The 20,734-nt window shown below is 43.3% G+C and overlaps 1 protein-coding gene across 2 annotated transcripts in view; it reads right to left on the bottom strand.

Annotated features, from left to right (window-relative positions):
• Window positions 1-20,422, bottom strand: part of TRIP4 (thyroid hormone receptor interactor 4) — a 71,032-nt gene extending 50,610 nt beyond the window's left edge. The window contains exons 1-6 of one of the 2 annotated variants that reach the window (XM_025389533.1): window positions 19,641-20,422; window positions 14,890-15,059; window positions 13,808-13,941; window positions 10,925-11,137; window positions 7,854-7,932; window positions 1,609-1,738 (exon numbers count right to left, since the gene is read on the bottom strand). In XM_025389533.1, the coding sequence (XP_025245318.1) occupies window positions 1,609-1,738; window positions 7,854-7,860 (137 nt within the window). In that variant the 5' untranslated portion in view covers window positions 7,861-7,932; window positions 10,925-11,137; window positions 13,808-13,941; window positions 14,890-15,059; window positions 19,641-20,422. The remainder of the gene's footprint in view (window positions 1-1,608; window positions 1,739-7,853; window positions 7,933-10,924; window positions 11,138-13,807; window positions 13,942-14,889; window positions 15,060-19,640) is intronic. The other variant, XM_025389532.1, reaches the window with a different exon arrangement.
• Window positions 20,423-20,734: the final 312 nt, after the last annotated feature.

Raw genomic sequence — 20,734 nt, 5'->3', positions numbered from 1 at the left:
GACACCCAGGCTGGAATGCACTGGATTAATCTCGGCTCACTGTAACCTCCACCTCCCAGTCTCAATCGATCCTCCCACCTCAGCCTCCCAAGTAGCTGGGATTACAGGCATATGACATTACGCCTAGGTAATTTCTGTATTTTTTGTACAGACGGGGTTTTGCTATGTTGCCCAGGCTACTCTCAAACTTTCAGGTTCAAACAATCCGTCTGCCTTGGCCTCCCAAAGTGTTAGGCTTACAGGCGTGAGCCACTGTGCCTGGTGGAAATTGGTCTTATACAAAAACCTAGATAATGAAACTGGTACCCATGAACACACCAGCAAAGCAGCAACAATAGGGAGAGACCCTTTTCCAGTTTCTGTTGATCAAGAAGTGCATTCCATTTCTCTCTTTTTTTTTTTTTTGAGACAGAGTCTTGCTCTGTCGCCTAGGCCAGAGTGCAGTGGCGCAATCTCAGCTCACCACAACCTCCGCCTCCTGGGTTCATACCATTCTCCTGCCTCAGCCTCCTGAGTAGCTGGGACTACAGGTGCCCGCCACTACGCTCGGCTAATTTTTTTGTATTTTTAGTAGAGACGGGGTTTCACTGTGTTAGCCAGGATGGTCTGGATCTCCGGACCTCGTGATCCATCCGCCTCGGCCTCCCAAAGTGCTGGGATTACAGGCATGAGCCACCACACCCGGCCTCCATTTCTATTTCTAAAAATACGTTTTACTGAGTATGGTGAAATGTGATACTGAAAGGATGAAGAGTGAATATGAGTTACACACCTTCTGATGGGTTTATTTAAGGAATAGTTTTCTAAATTTTATCTCATGTATTCATAGCAAATGGTTTGGAAGTAGCAGGAATGTCTCATCAAAAGATTATAATGCCAGGAATAGACTCTCAGGTTATAAGAGATTCAGGGTCTCTCTGAGGACCCTCACAGAGTCATTTGAGAAGGGAACATATAAATCCTATCCAAACATTTTTTACCACCAACTGGTTTTCAACGAATATTTTGTTCAAAAGAAAAAAATAAGGAGGAAGTCAAAAACAGAATTATCATAAATCTATCTCACAGAGAGAAGTCAATGGGCTACACAATAATAATGCAGGAGTATAATGTCAATTTAGTTGTATTTTAATATACTGATTATTGAATCAAAAAACAAATTTAGTCAAAGGAAAGAAGAAGGGTAAATCATGCCTTCCTATGATAGGGCATAACCTATGTTCTCCCAGAGGCAATTCCTTACAGATTCTCCACAGCCCAGCCTAACAGTTTGCACATAATAGGTACTCTAATACAGGTGAGTGAATGAATGGCTACAAGTAAAACAAGTGGTGAATTATGTCAAGTCACATCAACTGTCCAGGGGATAGACTAACATTTACCAGGAATCAAAAAATGCTACGGGACAGGATTCTTTTGGTGGGAGCCTATATTATTCAAACATGGATTAAAAAACAAGATGTAGGCCTCCTATGTAGAGCATCCAGCTCTTCTTTTGCTATTAACTCTTTCACACTCCACTTTGAGAAGGTATCAAGTACCAAAATAATGGCCAGAATCTGTAGACTAGTTTATTTCTTAGCATTTGTTATTCTAACCCTTTCATACCTAGTTCTGTCAAACTCTAACAGTTTGTCTTTATGCTTGATAGCCTTCTCCAGACCAGACTTAATTCGCAATTCTTGATGAGGAAGAAGGTCCTTGGTAGAGATGTCCACCTTTCCAGAATTCTCCACCCCTGAAATTCAATAAGGAAGTCAAATGGTGTCAGCCTCTAAATACAAATTAGTTGTACCAGTGTGCAACAAAGAACAAAACATCAGAAGATCTGGTTCTGGCCTGATGGCCTGGAGCCTTCATTTCAACGGAAAACAAGTACACAGTCCAGGACTTACTTGTACAGCATTAAGCAGTGCTTGACACATGACAGGTTTTCAATAAATGGTAGGGATCTTTTCTTCCTTTATAAAAATTTGGTTCACTAAGGGCACCAAAGTATTTAAGAATGTGACATAAAAATGCCTTCTCAGTGAAAAAATTTGCTGAATATTACCTTTAAATATACGTTTTTTCAAGACAGGATCTAATGCTGTTGCCCAGTCTGGAGTGCAGTGGTGTGATCATAGCTCACTGCAGTCTCAAACTTAGGCTCAAGCGATCCTCTCACCTCAGCCTCCTGAGTAGCTGAGACAACAGGCACATGCCATTGTGTCTGAATTTTTAAATTTTTGTAGAAAGGGGGTCTCACTATGTTGCCCAGGCTGGTCTCAAAGTCCAGGCTTCAAGCAATCTTCCCAACTCAGCCTCTCAAAGTACTGGGATTACAAACATGATCCACCACACCAGCCCAAATATACTTTTATATTATCAAAACTAAACAATAAATAATGGAAGAAAAAAAGAAAATTTCACAAAAGGGGCAGAAATGAACAGTTTCAGTTTAATAAGAACCTGCTAAATGCTGAGGCACTTAGTATATATGCTATTTAATTTTCACAATAATCCTGTAAGACAGTTTGTATTATCTTTATTTTACAGATAAAGTAACTAAAGTTCAGAGATGACTATAAATGTACTGAGTTCACACAGTTAGAAATTAGACAAGTGGCCGGGCACAGTGGCTCATGCCCGTAATCTCAGCACTTTGGGGGGCTGAGGTTCGAGACCATCCTGGCTAACACGGTGAAACCCTGTCTCCACTAAAAATACAAAAAAATAGCCAGGCGTTGTGGCGGACACCTGTAGTCCCAGCTACTAGGGAATCTGAGGCAGGAGAATGGAGTGAACCCGGGGTGCAACGCTTGCAGTGAGCCGAGACCGCGTCACTGCACTCCAGCCTGGGCGACAGAGCAAGACTCCATCTCAAAAAAAAAAAAAAAAAGAAAGAAAGAAAGAAATTAGTCCCTAGAAACAAAATCTGAGCTCGAGTATAACTCTAAAGCCAACATTGATTCCATGGTTGTGCTATCTTCTTTGACAGCGTATTATAAATTTATATATCCCAGAAAAGAGAGCCATAGATTATGATACACCCAAGATCCAAAATGGGTTAGGTGGCTGGGTGCAGTGGCTCACTCCTGTAATTGCAACACTTTGGAAGGCTGAGATGGGAGGATCACTTGAGTCTAGGAGTTCAAGACTAGCCTGGGCAACATGATGAGAGCCCATCTGTACAAACAATTTAAAAATTAGCCAGGGCCGGGCGCGGTGGCTCAAGCCTGTAATCCCAGCACTTTGGGAGGCCGAGACGGGCGGATCACGAGGTCAGGAGATCGAGACCATCTTGGCTAACACGGTGAAACCCCGTCTCTACTAAAAATTACAAAAAACTAGCCGGGCGAGGTGGCGGGTGCCTGTAGTCCCAGCTACTCGGGAGGCTGAGGCAGGAGAATGGCGTGAACCCGGGAGGCGGAGCTTGCAGTGAGCCGAGATCCGGCCACTGCACTCCAGCCTGGGTGACAGAGCAAGACTCCGTCTCAAAAAAAAAAAAAAAAAAAAAAAAAAAATTAGCCAGACACGGTGGTACATGCCTGTAGACTCAGCTACTTGGGAGGCTGAGGCAGGAGAATTGCTGCAGTAAAATGTGTTCATACCAATGTACTCCAGCCTGACAGAGACTAAAAACAAACAAACAAGGAGAGTACGTAGAATCAGAACCATTTTTTCTCAGAATGATTACCTTAACATCTAATTGAAAAAAATATAGAGGCATGTGCAACCTCTTTAATAATAAAATTACAGGCCGGCGCGGTGGCTCATGCCTGTAATCCCAGCACTTTGGGAGGCTGAGGTGGGTGGATCATCTGAGGTCAGGAGGCCTGGCCAACATGGCAAAACTCTGTCTCTACTAAAAATGCGAAAATTAGCTGGGTGTGGTGGCAGGCGCCTGTAATCCCAGCTACTCAGGAGGCTGCGGCAGAAGAAGTGCTTGAACCTGGGAAGCAGAAGTTGCAGTGAGCCGAGAGCACATCACTGAACTCCAGCCTAGGTGACAGAGACTCCGTCTCAAACAAACAAACAAAAATAATAATAATAATAATAAAATTATAGCCTTTTACAACTAAAACAAATTTGAAATGTCAAAACTCAAGAGTGAACAGGTTTCTGGGTACAATGCTAATATTGCTATAGATTAGTATGATTTTTTTTTTTTTTTTTTTGAGATGGAGTTTTGCTTTTGTTGCCCAGGCTGGCGTGTAATGGTACAACCTTGGCTCATCACTACCTCTGCTTCCCAGGTTCAAGCAATTCCCAGCCCCAGCCTCTCAAGTATCTGGGATTACAGGCATGTGCCACCATGCCCAGCTAATTTTGTATTTTTGGTACAGACGGGGTTTCTCCACATTGGTCAGGCTGGTTTTGAACTCCCGACCTCAGGTGATCCACCCATCTCAGCTTCCCAAAGTGCTGGGATTACAGGCATAAGCTACCATGCCCGGCGATTTATATGATATTTGGACAAAATAATCTGGCAAATACATCTCAAGTGTCAAAAAAAGATCACATTATTTGACGTAGTAACATTATTCTTAGAAATTTATCACAAGGAAATAAATCAAAAGCTATCTTAATAAAGGTGACGATTTGTGATATTATTTAAAATTTGGAAACAAATATCCAGTAATTAGGAAATAATCATATTATAATAAACCAAGTTAAAAGACTATTTTTAGCTACTAAAAACAATTATGAAGAATATATAGTAAGATAGCAGCCAATTATGAATTAGTTGGAAAAATGGAAAAACAAATGTTTTTACACAGATTACTACATTATAATCCCAACCAATCTGTCTATATAAAACAAAAAGTACTATGAACCAAGGCAGGAACAAAATGAAATATTTGCGTTAAGTAGTGGGTAATGAGTATATTGTTTTTCCTTTTAATAATGTCCTTAACTGCCGGGAGCGGTGGCTCATGCCTGTAATTCCAGCACTTTGGGAGGCCGAGGCAGGTGGATCACGAAGTCAACAGATCAAGACCATCCTGGCCAACCAACTTGGTGAAATCCCATCTCTACTAAAAACACAAAATTTAGCTGGGCATAGTGGCGCACGCCTGTAGTCCCAGCTACTCGGGAGGCTGAGGCAGGAGAATTGCTTGAACCCGGGAGGCGGAGGTTGCAGTGAGCCAAGGTCGCCCACTGCACTCCAGCCCGGGCGACAGAGCAAGACTCCGTCTAAAAAAATTAAAAATGGGGGGGCGGGGGTTGCAGTGGCTCACGCCTGTAATCCCAGCACTTTGGGAGGCTGAGGCATGGGGAACACAAGGTCAGGAGATCAAGAACATACTGGCTAACATGGTGAAACACCGGCTGTACAAAAAAATTAGCTGGGCGTGGTGGCGGGCGCCTCTAGCTAGTCCCAGCTACTCAGGAGGCTGAGGGAGGAGAATGGCGTGAACCCGGGAGGCGGAGCTTGCAGTGAGCCGAGATTGCGCCACTGCACTCCAGCCTGGGAGATAGAGAGAAACTCCATCTCAAAAATAAATGAATAAATAATAAAATAAATAAAAATAATGCCCTTAACTGACCGAGTGCGGTGGCTCACGCCTGTAATCCCAGCACTTCGGGAGGTTGACGTGGGCGGATCACCTGAGGTCAGGAGTTCCAGACTAGCCTGGCCAATATGGGGAAACCCCATCTCTACTCAAAATACAAAAAAATTGGCCAGGCATGGTGGCACATGCCTGTAATCCCAGCTACTCGAGAGACTGAGGCAGGAGAATCACTTGAACCCAGGTGGCGGAGGTTGCAGTGAGCCAAGATCGTGCCATTGCACTCCAGCCTGGGCAACAAGAGCAAAACTCTGTCTCAGAAAAAGAAAAAAAAAAAATTGTTGGCCGGGCACGGTGGCTCACGCCTGTAATCCCAGCACTTTGGGAGACTGAGGCGGGTGGATCACCTGAGGTTGGAAGTTCAAGACCAGCCTGACCAACATGGAGAAACCCTGTCTCTACTAAAAACACAAAATTAGCCAGGGTAGTGGCGCATGTCTGTAATCCCAGCTACTCGGGAGGCTGAGGCAGGAGAATTGCTTGAACCTGGGAGGCGGAGGTTGCGGTGAGCCGAGATTGTACCATTGCACTCCAGCCTAGGCAAAAAGAGCAAACTCCGTCTCAAAAATAAAAAATAAAAAAAAATATAAAATAAAAAAGGAAGTCCTTCACTATTTTTGTCAGGTGTGTTTCAAGCATAAAGGCATACAAAATAATTAGAAAATAAGTAGAGTTCCTATATAACCTTCGCATAACTTACTTTAATGTTACTGTCTTATCTTACAAAACCATAGTATAATTATCAAAACTAAGAAATTAACATTGGTATAGGCCGGGGGCGGTGGCTCAGGCCTGTAATCTCAGCACTTTGGGAGGCCGAGACGGGCGAATCACGAGGTCAGGAGATCAAGACCATCCTGGCTAACACGGTGAAACCCCGTCTCTACTAAAAAATACAAAAACTAGCCGGGCGAGGTGGCGGGCGCCTGTAGTCCCAGCTACTCGGGAGGCTGAGGCAGGAGAATGGCGTAAACCCGGGAGGTGGAGCTTGCAGTGAGCTGAGATCCGGCCACTGCACTCCAGCCTGGGTGACAGAGCGAGACTCCGTCTCAAAAAAAAAAAAAAAAAAAAAAAATGGTATAACACTATGAACAAACTATTTGGATTTTAACATTTTTTTTTCCATTAATGTTATTTTTCTGTTCTAGGATCCAATACTGGATGTATACTGCAATTAGTCGTCACATATATCCTTAGTCTAATCTGTGACGTTTCTTCAATCTTGTCTTCCATGACATTGTAAATCTCTTGTTCTTAAAACTTTCACACAATAATTTCAGTCCATTGGTGGATCGTGCTTGTGGCAGTTACTACTGCAGTGTTCTAATTGTGATTTTCTGGTATTTTCATTTCTTGCACTTTATTAACTGGAATTCTTTTATAAGAAGCATTGTCCTTTCTCCATTTTATTAACTTATTCAGTTATTTATACAAGTATGGTCGCAAGAATATTAATTTTATTCTTTAGATTATAATGTAATACTAATATTTATTTTGCTGTTTAATGTTATGTAATCTTAATAATTTTTCTAAAAAATAGATGCTTATAGAATGAGTGAATAGGCCAGGCACAGTGGGTCACACCTGTAATCCCAATGCTTTGGGAGGCCGAGGCAGGCGGATCACTTGAGGTAATGAGTTCAAGACCAGCCTGGCCAACATGGCAAAACCCCATTGCTACTAAAAAAATGTAAATACTGGCTGGGTGCAGTGGCTTACGCCTGTAATCTCAGCACTTTGGGAGGCCAAGGTGGGCAGACGACGAGGTCGGGACATCAAGACCATCCTGGCTAACATGATGAAACCTCGTCTCTACTAAAAATACAAAAAATTAGCCAGGTGTGGTGGCATGCGCCTGTAGTCCCAGCTACTTGGGAGGCTAAGGCTGGAGAATCAGTTGAACCCAGGAGGCAGAGGTTGCAGTGAGCTGAGATCAGTGCCACTGCACTGCAGCCTGGGCAACAGAGCGAGACTCCATCTCAAAAAAAAAAAAAAAAAGTAAATATTAGCCACATGGGATGGCACACACCTGCAATCCCAGCTACTCAGAAGTTTGAGGCAGGAGAATCACTTGAATCCAGGAGGCGGAGGTTGCAGAGAGCCGAGATCGCGCACTGCACTCCAGCCTGGGTGATAAGAGTGAGACTCCATCTCAAAAAAACAAAAACAAAAACAAAAACAGAGAATGAGTGAATAAACTGCATCTTGCACTCCAGAATACAGAAAAGGGAAACAACCACAGACGCAACAAGACACCCATCACCCGAGTCATCCAGTTAGAAGATTGCTGTCTACCTGACATGAGTTTCTTTAGCAGTTTCTGGCTCTTGTTTGAGTCACGCTGTAAAATATCTTGTTCCTCATGAGTACACACCTGTAAAATAATAAGAGTAAGACATGTGATCCAATAGTTAAATTATATTGTTTTCTTGATATATCTAAAAGTAACCTGAAATTACACATTAGATGGGGTAAAATTATGAGACTACTGGTGTTTTTTAATCCAAACACATCAAAATATAAAAATGCAAATGAGTTTTTCTCCAGATCTCTTTCCATTTCTTTTTTATGAACCAAACAAAAAACTTGTATCACTGCACATCTCCCTGAATGACTTAATGGTTTAGAAAATAAAAAGGCTGGGCACAGTGGCTCATGACTGTAATCCCAGCACTTTGGGAGGCTGAGGCAGATTGCTTGAGTGCAGGAATTCGAGACCAGCCTGGGCAACATGGCCAAATCCCATCTCAACAAAAAAATATAAAAATTAGCCTGGCATGGTGGTGTGTGCCTGTAGTCCCAGCTACTCAGGAGCTGGGACTTCTTTGTAGATACAGGGTTTTGCCATGTTGCCCAGGCTGGTCCTGAATTCCTGGGCTCAAGTAGTCTTCCCTCCTCAGCCTCTGAAAGCAATGGGATTATAGGCATCAGCCACCATACCTGGCTTTTGGTTCTTTTTAATAAGACATCTTCTTATAATTAACTTCTCTTGTCAGATTTGGACTTCATGATTAGAACTGGGTTACTTTTTATGGTAAAATATCATATGTTTTATCCAGTATTCTCAACAGTGGGAAATATTTATCCTTTGAAAGTAAGTTATTTTTTCTTCTTTTTTTCTTTTTGAGTCAGGGTGTGGCTTTGTCATCCAGATGGGAGTGCGGTGGCACCATCTCTGCTCACTGCAACCTCCACCTCCCAGGCTCAAGTCATCCTTCCAACTCAGCCTCCCAAAGTGCTGGGATTACAGACATAAGCCATCATGCCTGGCCTGAGACTGTCTAAAAAACAAACAAGGGACAGGTGCAGTGGTTCACGCCTGTAATCCCAGCACTTTGGGAGGCCAAGACAGGTGGATCACCTGAGGTCACGAGTTCAAGATCAGCCTGGTCAATATGGAGAAACCCTGTCTCTACTAAAAATACAAAAATTAGCTGGGCGTGGTAGTGGGCACCTGTAATCCCAGCTACTCGAGAGGCTGAGGCAGGAGAATCGCTTGAAGCTGGGAGGCGGAAGTTGCAGTGAGCCACTGCACTCCAGGCTGGGCAAGAGAACGAGACTCCATCTCAAAAACAAACAAACAAACAAACAGACTTCAAGGCCAATCTGTTTTACATTGTTTCTTGAACTAAAAGATTCAAGGACCTAGGAGAAAACACTGTACAATACTTCCTAGTAGTTGCCTCAATGACACACAGAATTCCTGCCAGCAGCTATAGGAGCTTGCTCTAAAGAGAAAGCTCCATATGGGAGGAGATTTACTGCCATTTAATGGACATTTTTATTAGTAGACACTACATTTTTCAGGTCATCCATTGTCTATCAGCTTATTCTGAGCATATGAAAAAATTAAGGGTTTCACTAGGCACGGTGGCTCACACCTGTAATCCCAGCACTTTGGGAGGCTGAGGAGGGTGGATGACCTGAGGTCAGGAGTTCCGAGACCAGCTTGACCAATATGGTGAAACCCTGTCTCTACTAAAAATACAAAAAATTAGCCGGGCATGGTGGTGTGCACCCGTTGTCCCAGCTACTAGGGAGGCTGAGACAAGAGAACTGCTTAAACCCAGGAGGCGGAGGTTACAGTGAGCTGAGATTACGCCACTGCACTCCAGCCTGGGCGACAGAGTGAGACTCCGTCTCAAAAAAAAAAAAAAAAAGAAAAGAAAAAATTTAAGGGCCCCATCAGAAAAGAGGAGAAAATGAAGTAATATAAAATGGATGCCTTTACCAACACCAAATGTCACTGCTTCTGCCAGCCAGCTCAACTTGGTAAAATTAGCTTTCTAGATAGCTCATTAAGGGTTTTTGTGAGTCATTATCACTACATTCTTGAGGTCATTCTCTCAGACAAACCAGAGCTATGACAAGGTGGTATCCTGGAAATAGAAGCTATAATGACCTGAGGATTCTGTCACAGTGTCCCTGTTCTCCTAGAGCTAGGCGCCACACCAGAACTGAAGACTTAGACAAAAAATTTTGACATTTCAGGCCCTATAGTTTTCTTAAAGTTAATCTGACACAAGAAGACTTGGATCTCTCAACAATGCATGTTCTCAAAACCCTTCTCATTAATGGCCTGAGTAGTAGGATATAACCTGGGGTTTCTTTCTTTCTTCTGAGACAAGGACTCGCTCTCTCACTGCAGCCTGGACGTCCTGGGATCACGTGAAGCTCCCACTTTAGCCCCTCATGTAACTGCTACCACAGGTGCGCACCACCACACCAGCCCAACTAATTAAAAAAATATATTTTTTTTGTAGAGACAGGGTCTTCCTACATTGCCCAGGCTGGTCTGAAACTCCTGGGCTCAAGGGATCCTCCCACCTCAGCCTCCCAAAACCCACCTTGGCCTCCCAAAGTGTTGGGACTTTAGGCGTGCGCCACCTTGCCTGGCCTAACCTTGGGTTTCTAACTAATCATATCCCTGCTACTCGAGTTCACTGGATATTTTAGGGAAGAAATTTACTAAGAAAAAGAGAAGGCCAGGCACGGTGGCTCATGCCTGTAATCCCAGAACTTTGGGAGGCCGAGGTGGGTGGATCACGAGGTCAGGAGATCGAGACCATCCTGGCTAACACTGTAAAACTCCATCTCTACTAAAAGTACAAAAAATTAGCCAGGCATGGTGGCAGGCGCCTGTAGTCCCAGCTACTCAGAAGGCTGAGGCAGGAGAATAGCATGAACCCGGGAGGCGGAGCTTGCAGTGAGCCGAGATCGCGCCACTGCACTCCAGCCTGGGCAACAGAGTGAGACTCTGTCTCAACAAAAAAAAAAAAAAGAAAAAGAGAAATTATTTGATATCTGAATGGCCCTGCATATTAACACAAAGCACAGTAAAATAAAATAGAAAAGAAATACTTTACCAGAGTGCCACAGAATAAGCAAGGGCCAGAGCCTTCTTGTTCACAGACAATGCGCCCACAGATCAGACAGTTATTGATGAGCTTGTGCTTCTGGCCCAGGCAATCACAAGGGTGGCGACCAGGGAGCAGGACTGCAAGCCTGTCCTGTCCTTCTCTTGTGTATAAATTGACAAACTTTGTCTTCTTCTTCACGGAGTTGCTGTTCTCTTGTGCCTAATTGTACAAAGACATCAGAATAACATCAAATAATTAACGACAATGTAAAAAGCCAAGGGAGGCCGGGCGCGGTGGCTCAAGCCTGTAATCCTAGCACTTTGGGAGGCCGAGATGGGCGGATCACGAGGTCAGGAGATCGAGACCATCCTGGCTAACCCGGTGAAACCCCGTCTCTACTAAAAAAAATTACAAAAAAAAACTAGCCGGGCGAAGTGGCGGGTGCCTGTAGTCCCAGCTACTCGGGAGGCTGAGGCAGGAGAATGGCGTGAACCCGGGAGGCGGAGCTTGCAGTGAGCCGAGATCCGGCCACTGCACTCCAGCCTGGGTGACAGAGCAAGACTCCGTCTCAAAAAAAAAAAAAAAAAAAAAAAAAGCCAAGGGAGAAAATGCTCAGTTCTGTTCAATAACAACTTATATACTATCCAAGAACAAAGAAAGAAGGCAGGGAAAGGAAGAAATACAAATTAGTTATAATCAAGTTTCTAAGGAAAGGTTATACTCTAGAAAAACTAGCTGGTAATTACCTTGTCTTTTCTGCTAGTAGCTTTCAGCCCATTACTATGGCTAGTGGAAGGTAAATGTAGCAGTTAGATCTGTTTATATGACATCTTTAAAAACAGCTAAATTGGAGATCATAAGAAACAAGAATGCCTCTAAAAGCAGATGATATTCACAGATTTGGAAATATGGGCAATCAATAAAATAAGAAAAATAAATATAAAGTTGACTCAATCAGAAACCAGTAAGAAAAGGACAGATAATACAATAGAAAAACAGGCAAACAGAAGGTGGAGGTTGCAGTTAGTTGAGTTCGCGCCACTGGGCAACAGAGTGAGATCCTATCTTAAAAAAAAAAAAAAGGGCAAAAAAAAAAACCTAAATAAGAACTTCGTAACAAAAGATATCCTAATGACTAACAGGCATATGAAAAAGTTCTCAATTTCTCGTAAAAATAATGCAAAAACGAAAACAAAATGCAATACCACTAAATACCAATCAGAATGGCTAAACTGAAAAAGAAAATATGAAGTGTTAGCAAAGATACAAAAGAATTAGACCTCTCATACACTGCTGGCAGGACTGCAAACTCATATCAATTAAAGTTGAACATATGCATGTTCTATGACACAGCAATTCAACTCCTAGATACATACTAAACAGAAATGTGTAAATATGTTCACCAAAAATACATACAAGAATGTTCACTGTTGCATTGGAATTGGTAACTATCCAAATATTAGAATGGATAAATTGTGATGTATTCACTTAATAAAATTCTGTGTAGCAATGAGAATGAGAAAGTATAGCTGTCCAGAATAGAGATGAATCTCATAAATTGAAAGAAGCTAGACACTGGCTGGGCACGGTGGCTCACGCCTGTAATCCCAGCACTTTGAGAGGCCAAGGCAGGCAAATTGCTTGAGGTCAGGAGTTCAAGACAGCTTGGCCAACATGGTGAAATCCCATCTCTACTAAAAATACAAAAATTAGCTGGGTGTGGTAGTGTGCGCGCCTGTAATCCCAGCTACTTGGGAGGCTGAGGCCGGCCAATCACTTGAACCCCAAAGGCAGAGGTTGCAGTGGGTCAAGATTGCACCACTGCACTCCAGCCTGGGTGACAGAGCAAGACTCCATCTCAAAAAACAAACAAACAAACAAACAAACAAAAACAGCTAGATACAAGAGTACACACTATTTAGCTCCATTTATTTAAAGTTCAAAAACGGGGCCAGGTGCGGTGGCTCACGCCTATAATCCTAGCACTTTGGGAGGCCAATGTGGGTGGATTGCCTGAGCTCAGGAGTTCGAGACCAGCTTGGGCAACTTGGTGAAATCCCGTCTCTACTAAAATATGAAAAATTAGCTGGGCGTGGCAGTGTGGGCATGTAGTACCAGCTACTCGGGAGGCTGAAGCAAGAGAATCGCTTGAACCCAGGAGGCAGAGGTTGTGGTGAGCTAAGATTGAGCCACTGCATTCCAGCCTGAGCGACAGAGCGAGACTCTGTCTCAAAAAAAAAAAAAAAAAAAATTATCTGGGTATGGTGGCGCGTGCCTGTAGTCCCAGCTATTCGGGAGACTAGGCAGGAGAATCGCTTGAACCCAGGAGGTGTTGCCACTACACTCCAGCCTGGCAACAGAGCGAGACTCCGTCTCAAAAAAAAAAGCTCATGAAGCGTTCCATACTTTAAAAAAAAAAAAAAAAAGCACCAGCCGCATGGGACACACTTCATTAAATATTTTTCAACTTATATTTATCTGCTTGAATCTCATATCAAAGCAAAGATGTCAATTAGCCGGGCATGGTGACGAGCGCCCAGCTACTCGGGAGGCTGAGGCAGGAGAACTGCTTGAATTCAGGAGGTGGAAGTTGCAGTGAGCCAAGATGGTGCCACTGCACTCCAGTCTCGGCGATGGAGCAAGACTCCTTCTTGGCGGGGGGGGGGGGGGGGGGGGGGGGAAGCAAAGATGCCTTTATAATACTAATCAGGTTGCCAAAGAAAAAATCTACCATAGAGAAAGGAGTACATATAATTTTTCCTCCTAAAATTCATGCATTTGTTGAAAAATTGCCATTCTAGACCAATTTGTACACTTTGCTCTCTGAAATGTATTAGTCACTTCCTCTTCTCCAATAGCCAGAAAAAGCTTCAATCTATAAGCACTCACCTTAGCCAAATCAAAAGGTGTTTTAACTTCTGCAGTCGTGTCAGGTTCAGTAAATGCAGGAACTTCCTGTCTGTTTCTCCCTTTCTTCCTACCCCGCTTTAGATGGTCTCCTGATTTCTGCCCATCTAAAATTTCTTTGAAGATAGAAAAAAAAATACACACACACAGATTGATAAGAGGATTCCTGGTGAACTTCTATAGCTAATAAACTAAGGTGACGCTTAATATTTAGAGTCAAGATATCATCGGGAAGATTTTTAATTATCTTTTCCTGCCAAACCAGAATAAAATTTAAATCATCATTTTTAAGAGTGCAGTCAATGAAAAAGAACTCAAACAAGTGGCTGGTTTTAAGTTAAATTAAAATCTGATATTCTAAAATCAGGCTCAGTGGCTCACATGTATAATCCTAGCACTTTGAGAGGCCGAGGCAGGTGGATCGTTTGAACCAAGGAGTTTGAGAGCAGTCTGGACAACAGAGTGAGACCCTATCCCTAGAAAAAAATAAAAAAATTAGCCAGGTGTGGTAACACACTCCTGAAGTCCCAGCTACTCAGGAAGCTGAGGTGGGAGAATCATCTGAGCCCAGGAAGCAGAGGCTGCAGTGAGCTGTGATCAAGCCACACCACTCCAGCCTGGGCAATGAAAGTGAGACCATGTTTCAAAACAAACAAAATTCTGATATTGTAGATTGCATAATAACTTATTTAGTTTGGTGCTCGTCTTTTGTACTGTTTAAGTAGTTATCTCTAAATGCTATTCATACTATAGTCAATCAACACTTTACTTACACCCAGGTATGCACATGACTGAAAAATGTTTCTTTATGTATAAATTTTTCAAATTATTCTGAAGCCACATTTGTGTCTGTAAACAGGCATTTTTTGGTGATATTTTCTAAGTTAAAAAAGAACTAGAGCAATATTCATTATGGATTGAGTAGAACCGAACTAAAAATATGTATACATATGATTCTGTTTAAGTTAGTTGTGAAGAAATACAAGATGGAAAAAAAAAAATTAAATTCTTTAAGCCTGCCCACTTACCAATATTTCAACATTTGCTTAATTACATTAACTTACCATCTTTTTTGAAGCACTGCTGCAAAGGATCAGAAATCGACTCCTGATCATTCTTTTGCCATTTGGTTATAAGTTCTTCTATGAATTGACCTTTTTTGCCTTCATTTCCCTGGAGGAGATCAGTAACATATTCTCGTATCTCTTCAGCACTCTCAATTGACAAAACATACCTCAGGAGGCAAAGACATAAGTTATTGAAACAAGACTAACTTACACTGTTTCTCAGTAATCTTAACAGAGATCTAGGTAGTAAAAACCATTCATTAATCTATTAGAGTGTTTACTTTGAGCCAAGTACTATGCTAGATGCTAGAAATATGATATGATCCTAACTGGTATGAAGGTATACATACATACACTTATGTGTAGGAAAAAAAGTTATACACCAAAATGATTACTAGTGAGTGATGGGATTAAAGGTAGTTTTATTTTTATTTTCTTTTTTCTTACTTTTTTTTTTTTTTTTGAGACAAAGTCTCACCCTGTCGCCCAGGCTGGAGTACAGTGGTGCCATGTCAGCTCACTGCAAGCTCTGCCTCCCGGGTTCACGCCGTTCTCTTGCCTCAGCCTCGTGAGTAGCTGGGACTACAGGTGCCCACCACCACGCCCGGCTAATTTTTTGTATTTTTTAGTACAGACGGGGTTTCAACGTGTTAGCCAGGATGGTCTCGATCTTCTGACCTCGTGATCCACCCGCCTCGGCCTCCCAAAGTACTAGGATTACAGGCATGAGCCACTGCTCCCAGCCAATAAATATGTTTTCAAAAGTATTACATTATTATATATACTGGAAAAAACAGAAAGAAACAGTGCTTATTTCTGGGTTGTAGTATTACGGTAATTTTGGTTTACTCTTTTATCCTTTTCTGATTTTTTTAGTTTTCTACAGTGAACATCTTATCATTACAGGAGAAAGAAGTGATAAAAATTACTTACAAATTAACATATAAGACACTGAAGACAGTACAAAACCTGAAGAAACTGTAATTCAGACACAATGATATGGAACGTAAGAAAATTATCATCGTGCTATATCCTTTAAATTTGTAAAAATTATGAAATTGTCCCATGATTGGTAGCATATGTACTGCATTCTTTTCATAGTGTAGTGGTGGAACTGCAGAATTATGCTCTAGAGGTAAACAAATCTGTGCCTTTGGGCCTCATTAAGAGAATCTTCTGACTGGGTGCGGGAGCCCATGCCTGTAATCCCAACAATTTGGGAGGCTGAGGCTGGAGGATCACTTGGGCCCAGGAGTTTCAGACCAGCCTGGGCAACATAGGGAGACCTTGGCTCTAGAAGAAAAATTAAAATTAGCCAGGCATAGAGGCACGTGCCTGTAGTCTTAGCTACTTGGGAGGTTGAGGTGGAAGGATTCTTTGAGTCTCAGAGGTGAAGGCTGCAGAGCCATGATTGCATTACTACATTCCAGCCTGAGCAACAGAATGAGACTCTGTCTCAAACAAACGAAAATGGCGGGGCATGGTAGCTCCCAGCACTTTGGGAGGCTGAAGCGGGTGGATCACCTGAGGTCAGGAGTTAGAGACCAGCCTGGCCAACATGGTGAAACCCCATCTCTACTAAAAATACAAACATTAGCTGGGCATAGTGTCACGAGCCTGTAGTCCCAGCTACTGGGAAGGCTGAGGCAGGAGAATTGTTTGAACTGGGAGGTAGAGGTTGCAGTGAGCCAAGATCCTGTCACTGCACTCCAGCCTGGGTGACAGAGTGAGATTCCATCTCAAAAAAGAAAAAAAAAAAAGTTAATAGCTCTGTGCTATTTTAAAAATTCAGGTCACTCATATAAAATTGTTCAAGTTAGTACATTACTGTAGTATGTACACCTGGGTAATTCTCAATTAAATGCCAGGCAAGGCACAGCAAATGCTTTCATCATGGCATAACAGCCTGTTGTGCATACTAGTGAATACCTAACAAATGATTCAAATAGTATCTTAGCATAATACATGCCGATGGGCACTGACCTTCTTCCCAGGGGGAATACAATTTTTTTTTTTTTTTGAGATGGAGTCTTGCTCTGTCGCCCAGACTGGAGTGCAGTGGTGAGATCTCGACTCACTGCAATCTTTCCCTCCTGGGTTCAAGTGATTCTCCTGCCTCAGTCTCCTGAGTAGCTGGGATTACAGGTGCCCGCCACCACACCTGGCTAATTTTTTTTTGTATTTTTAGTAGAGATGGGGTTTCACCATGTTGGCCAGGCTGGTCTTGAACTCCTGACCTCCTGATCTGCCTGCCTTGGCCTCCTAAAGTGCTAGGATTACAGGCATGAGCCACCACACCTGGCCTGAGAAACCATGTTCTTGATACTGTGTAATCCAAACAAAACACAACTGGATTCTAGACTGAGAAGACTACATCTATCATTCTTACCCTGTTTCAAACTGTTAATTTATCAAAAATAGCCTCAATCTTTCGTTTTTCCTTTTTTTTTTTTTTTTTTTTTTTTGAGACGAGGTCTCACTTTGTCACCCAGGATGGAGTGCAGTGGTGCGATATCAGCTCACTGCAACCTCTGCCCCCAGGTTCAAGGGATTCTCCTGCCTCAGCCTTCCGAGTAGCTGAGACGACCTGCACTCTCCAACACATCCAGCTAAGTTTTGTATTTTTAGTAGAGTGGGGGTTTCACCATGTTGGCCAGGCTAGTCTGAAATTCCTGACCTCAAGTGATCTGCCTGCCTTGACTTCCCAAAGTGCTTAGATTATAGGCAGGAACCACTGCGCCTGGCCACCTCAATCTTTTTTTTTTTTTAATACTGGGTAACTTTATAATAAATATGTGAAAATTGGGCCAGGCACGGCGGCTCACGCCTGTAACCCCAGCACTTTGGGCAGCCAAGGCAGGTGGATCTGAAGTCAGGAGTTCGAGACCACCCTGGTCAATATGATGAAACCCCATCTCTACTAAAAATACAAAAATTAGCCAGGCATGGCGGTGCACACCTGTAATCCCAGCTGCTTGGCAGGCCGAGGCAGGAGAATCGCTTGAACCTGGGAGGCGGAGGTTGCAGTGAGCTGAGATCACACCACTGCACTCCAGCCTGGGCAACAGAGCAAGACTCCGTCTCAAAAAAAAAAAAAAAAGTGAAAAGTTTGAACTTATATTCGTAAAAAACACTTTTCTGTTTTATATATTGCAAAGTTGCATTATTTCATTTGATAGCATTCCACTGCTTTAAAAAATGTTTGAAAACTACTAAATACTTAATTTGACTGCCTTCAAGCAAGGGTGAAGCCAAACCATAAGATTTTGCTGTTGTTTTGTTGTCTATTCTACTCTTCAAAAAAATCCCTTATCTTGTTGTTTACTTTTTTTATTTCTGTACAGACAGGGTCTCGCTATGTTGCCCAGACTGCTCTCCAACTCCCAGTCTCAAGCGATCCTCCCACCTCCACCTCCCAAAGTGCTGGGAATAAGGGCTTGAGCCATCTCCTAGGGCCTCAAAAAAATCCATTAAAATAGCCTACTTTAACTCTTTCCTTGCCAAAAGTCTATTTTCTCCCAAACTCAGAAACTCATCTTACTTCCTACAAAAGCCCTAGAACTGCAATTTAGGTTTCAGCATTAGTGACCAAGGAATCAAATTAAGGAACACTTTCAGTTCTTTGATCAAGTCCCATTTTTGCAGCTTTCTCCCCTGCCTGAACACTTTGGACCTCCACCTCTGTCTATTCCTTAGTTCTCAGGTGAAAGTCATCCTTTCCAGTAAACCTTCCGAGTTTTTCAAATCTTAATAAGGATCATTTATTTTGTGCTCCAACAAGCCCCTTCACTTCCCCAATCTCAGCAGTCATCAACGAAGGGGAACCCAACTGTCTTGTCTTTGTTACCCCAATATCTGGCGGGTAACAGTGCAACAAATGTTCTTTAATCAGTTGAAAGCAGATATTAAATCATGTTTACCATCTCCATTTCATAAGAGTCATAAAGCATGCCTACTAATGATTCATCTTATAGATGAAGAAACCAGGGTACAGAGAGAAAAATTAAGTTGTCTTGGGTTCTAAAACAGGTAAACGACAACAGAATATAGAACCTGCAACTCCAGAGTCGGAAGCTATTTGTACTCTTCCACGCTGCTTCCACTTAAATTCTAGGTCCTATTGACACAGCTGACCCTATTGGCCGTACTGACACAACTCAGACTGGGCCCACTAAAATGTTCAGAGTATGTCTGGGTGCGGTGGCTCACGCCTGTAATCCCAGCACTTTGGGAGGTCGAGGCGGGCGGATCACTTGAGGTCAGGAGTTGGAGACTAGCCTGGACAACATGGTGAAACCCCGACTGTACTAAAAATTTTAAAAAATTAGCCGGGTGTGATGGTGCGTGCCTGTAATCCCAGCTACTTGGGAGGCTGAGGCAAGTGAATCGCCTGAACCCGGGAGGCGGAGGTTGCAGTGAGCCAAGATCGCGCCACTGTACTCCAGCCTGGGCGACAGAGACTCGGTCTCAATAATAACAACAATAAATAAATAAATAAATAAATAAGGAGTTAAGAGTTAGGAAATACAATTTGACCTGCCCCTTCTCTCTAGAAAGGAAACTGGCTCCTGGGACAGTCATGCAGTACTAATTATTACAGACTGGGCGTCTTCCCAGGAAAAAAAGCCTGAACGGCAGATTGCGGAGCCGGACACCCTATTCCAGAAACTAAACTACAAAGGCGGAGGCCAGAATTCGACGCCTACAGACTACAGACTGCAGCCCCTTTATCACATTTCTCTCTTAACTTTTCAGTCCTCCCCGCTTCCCTGTTCGCTCAGGCAGTGCACATCCCAGAGCTCCTTCCCCGCTTGGACCCCAACTGTTCTCACTGAATGATCTCCTCGCTGACATCCAGGCCGAAAGTTTTCCGCAACTGCTGGGTGCACCAGTGCACCAGCGGCTCCCCGGACACCGCCCCAGCCACCGCCATCTTCCCCAGCCGGAACCAGCTGGGCTGCAAAAGCCCCACGTCCTGCACCGGACTAGTTCCCTTCGCAACACCAACCTCACTCACGCGGGTTCCGCCAGCTTGCACCGCCCCGCAAGGTCGCACCGCCTCCAGTGCGGATCCCGCCCACCTGTGCGCCTCTTGTTTCTTCCTGCTTCCTTGTCTACTTCCTTGTACCCACCAGAGTCGAGCTCTGTCAGTGCGTGATTCTTGCTATCGCTAAACGTAGGACTCGAGGAAGGCCATTGGCACTTCTGCTGAGAAGACAGTGCAAGTGCCTATAAAAACGACAGTTTAGGGGGGAAACAAACCAATACCCGGAAAACTGAGAGACCAGCTTTTTAATCGTCATGGTTTTATGTAAAATAAAACAGCACGTGGAAGGTATTGTAAGCGCTGTAAGTTTTTGCTCTGGTGGTGGTTTAATTTATTTTTATTTTTATTTATTTATTTATTTTTGAGACGGAGTCTCGCACTGTCGCCCAGGCTTGAGTGCAGTGGCATGATCTTGGCTCACTGCAAGCTCCGCCTCCCGGGTTCACGCCATTCTCCTGCCTCAGCCTCCCAAGTAGCTGAGACTACAGGCACCCTCCACCATGCCCAGCTAATTTTTTTGTATTTTTAGTAGAGACAGGGTTTCACCGTGTTAGCCAGGATGGAGTGCTTATTTTTAATACCCCCTATAGTCGACTACTAGATTCACACCGCTAAAACTTCTATTTTATTTTTTGAGCCATGTATTTTCCATGGCTCGAGGGGATAAAACAGTAAAACAGGAGTTGGAATTTGGCTTTGAGGACTTTCCACACGAGTTCTCAACCCAGAATTACCATATTTAAGTGCCGTCTGCAATTCCCTAACCTGTTAAGACAATGGACTGGGGAAAATTTA

The sequence above is a fragment of the Theropithecus gelada genome, chromosome 7a (genome assembly GCF_003255815.1).
Source record: "Theropithecus gelada isolate Dixy chromosome 7a, Tgel_1.0, whole genome shotgun sequence".
NCBI lineage: Eukaryota > Metazoa > Chordata > Mammalia > Primates > Cercopithecidae > Theropithecus > Theropithecus gelada.
The sequence above is the reverse complement of the archived record's forward strand: the minus strand, read 5'-3'. Positions and strand labels throughout refer to the sequence as shown.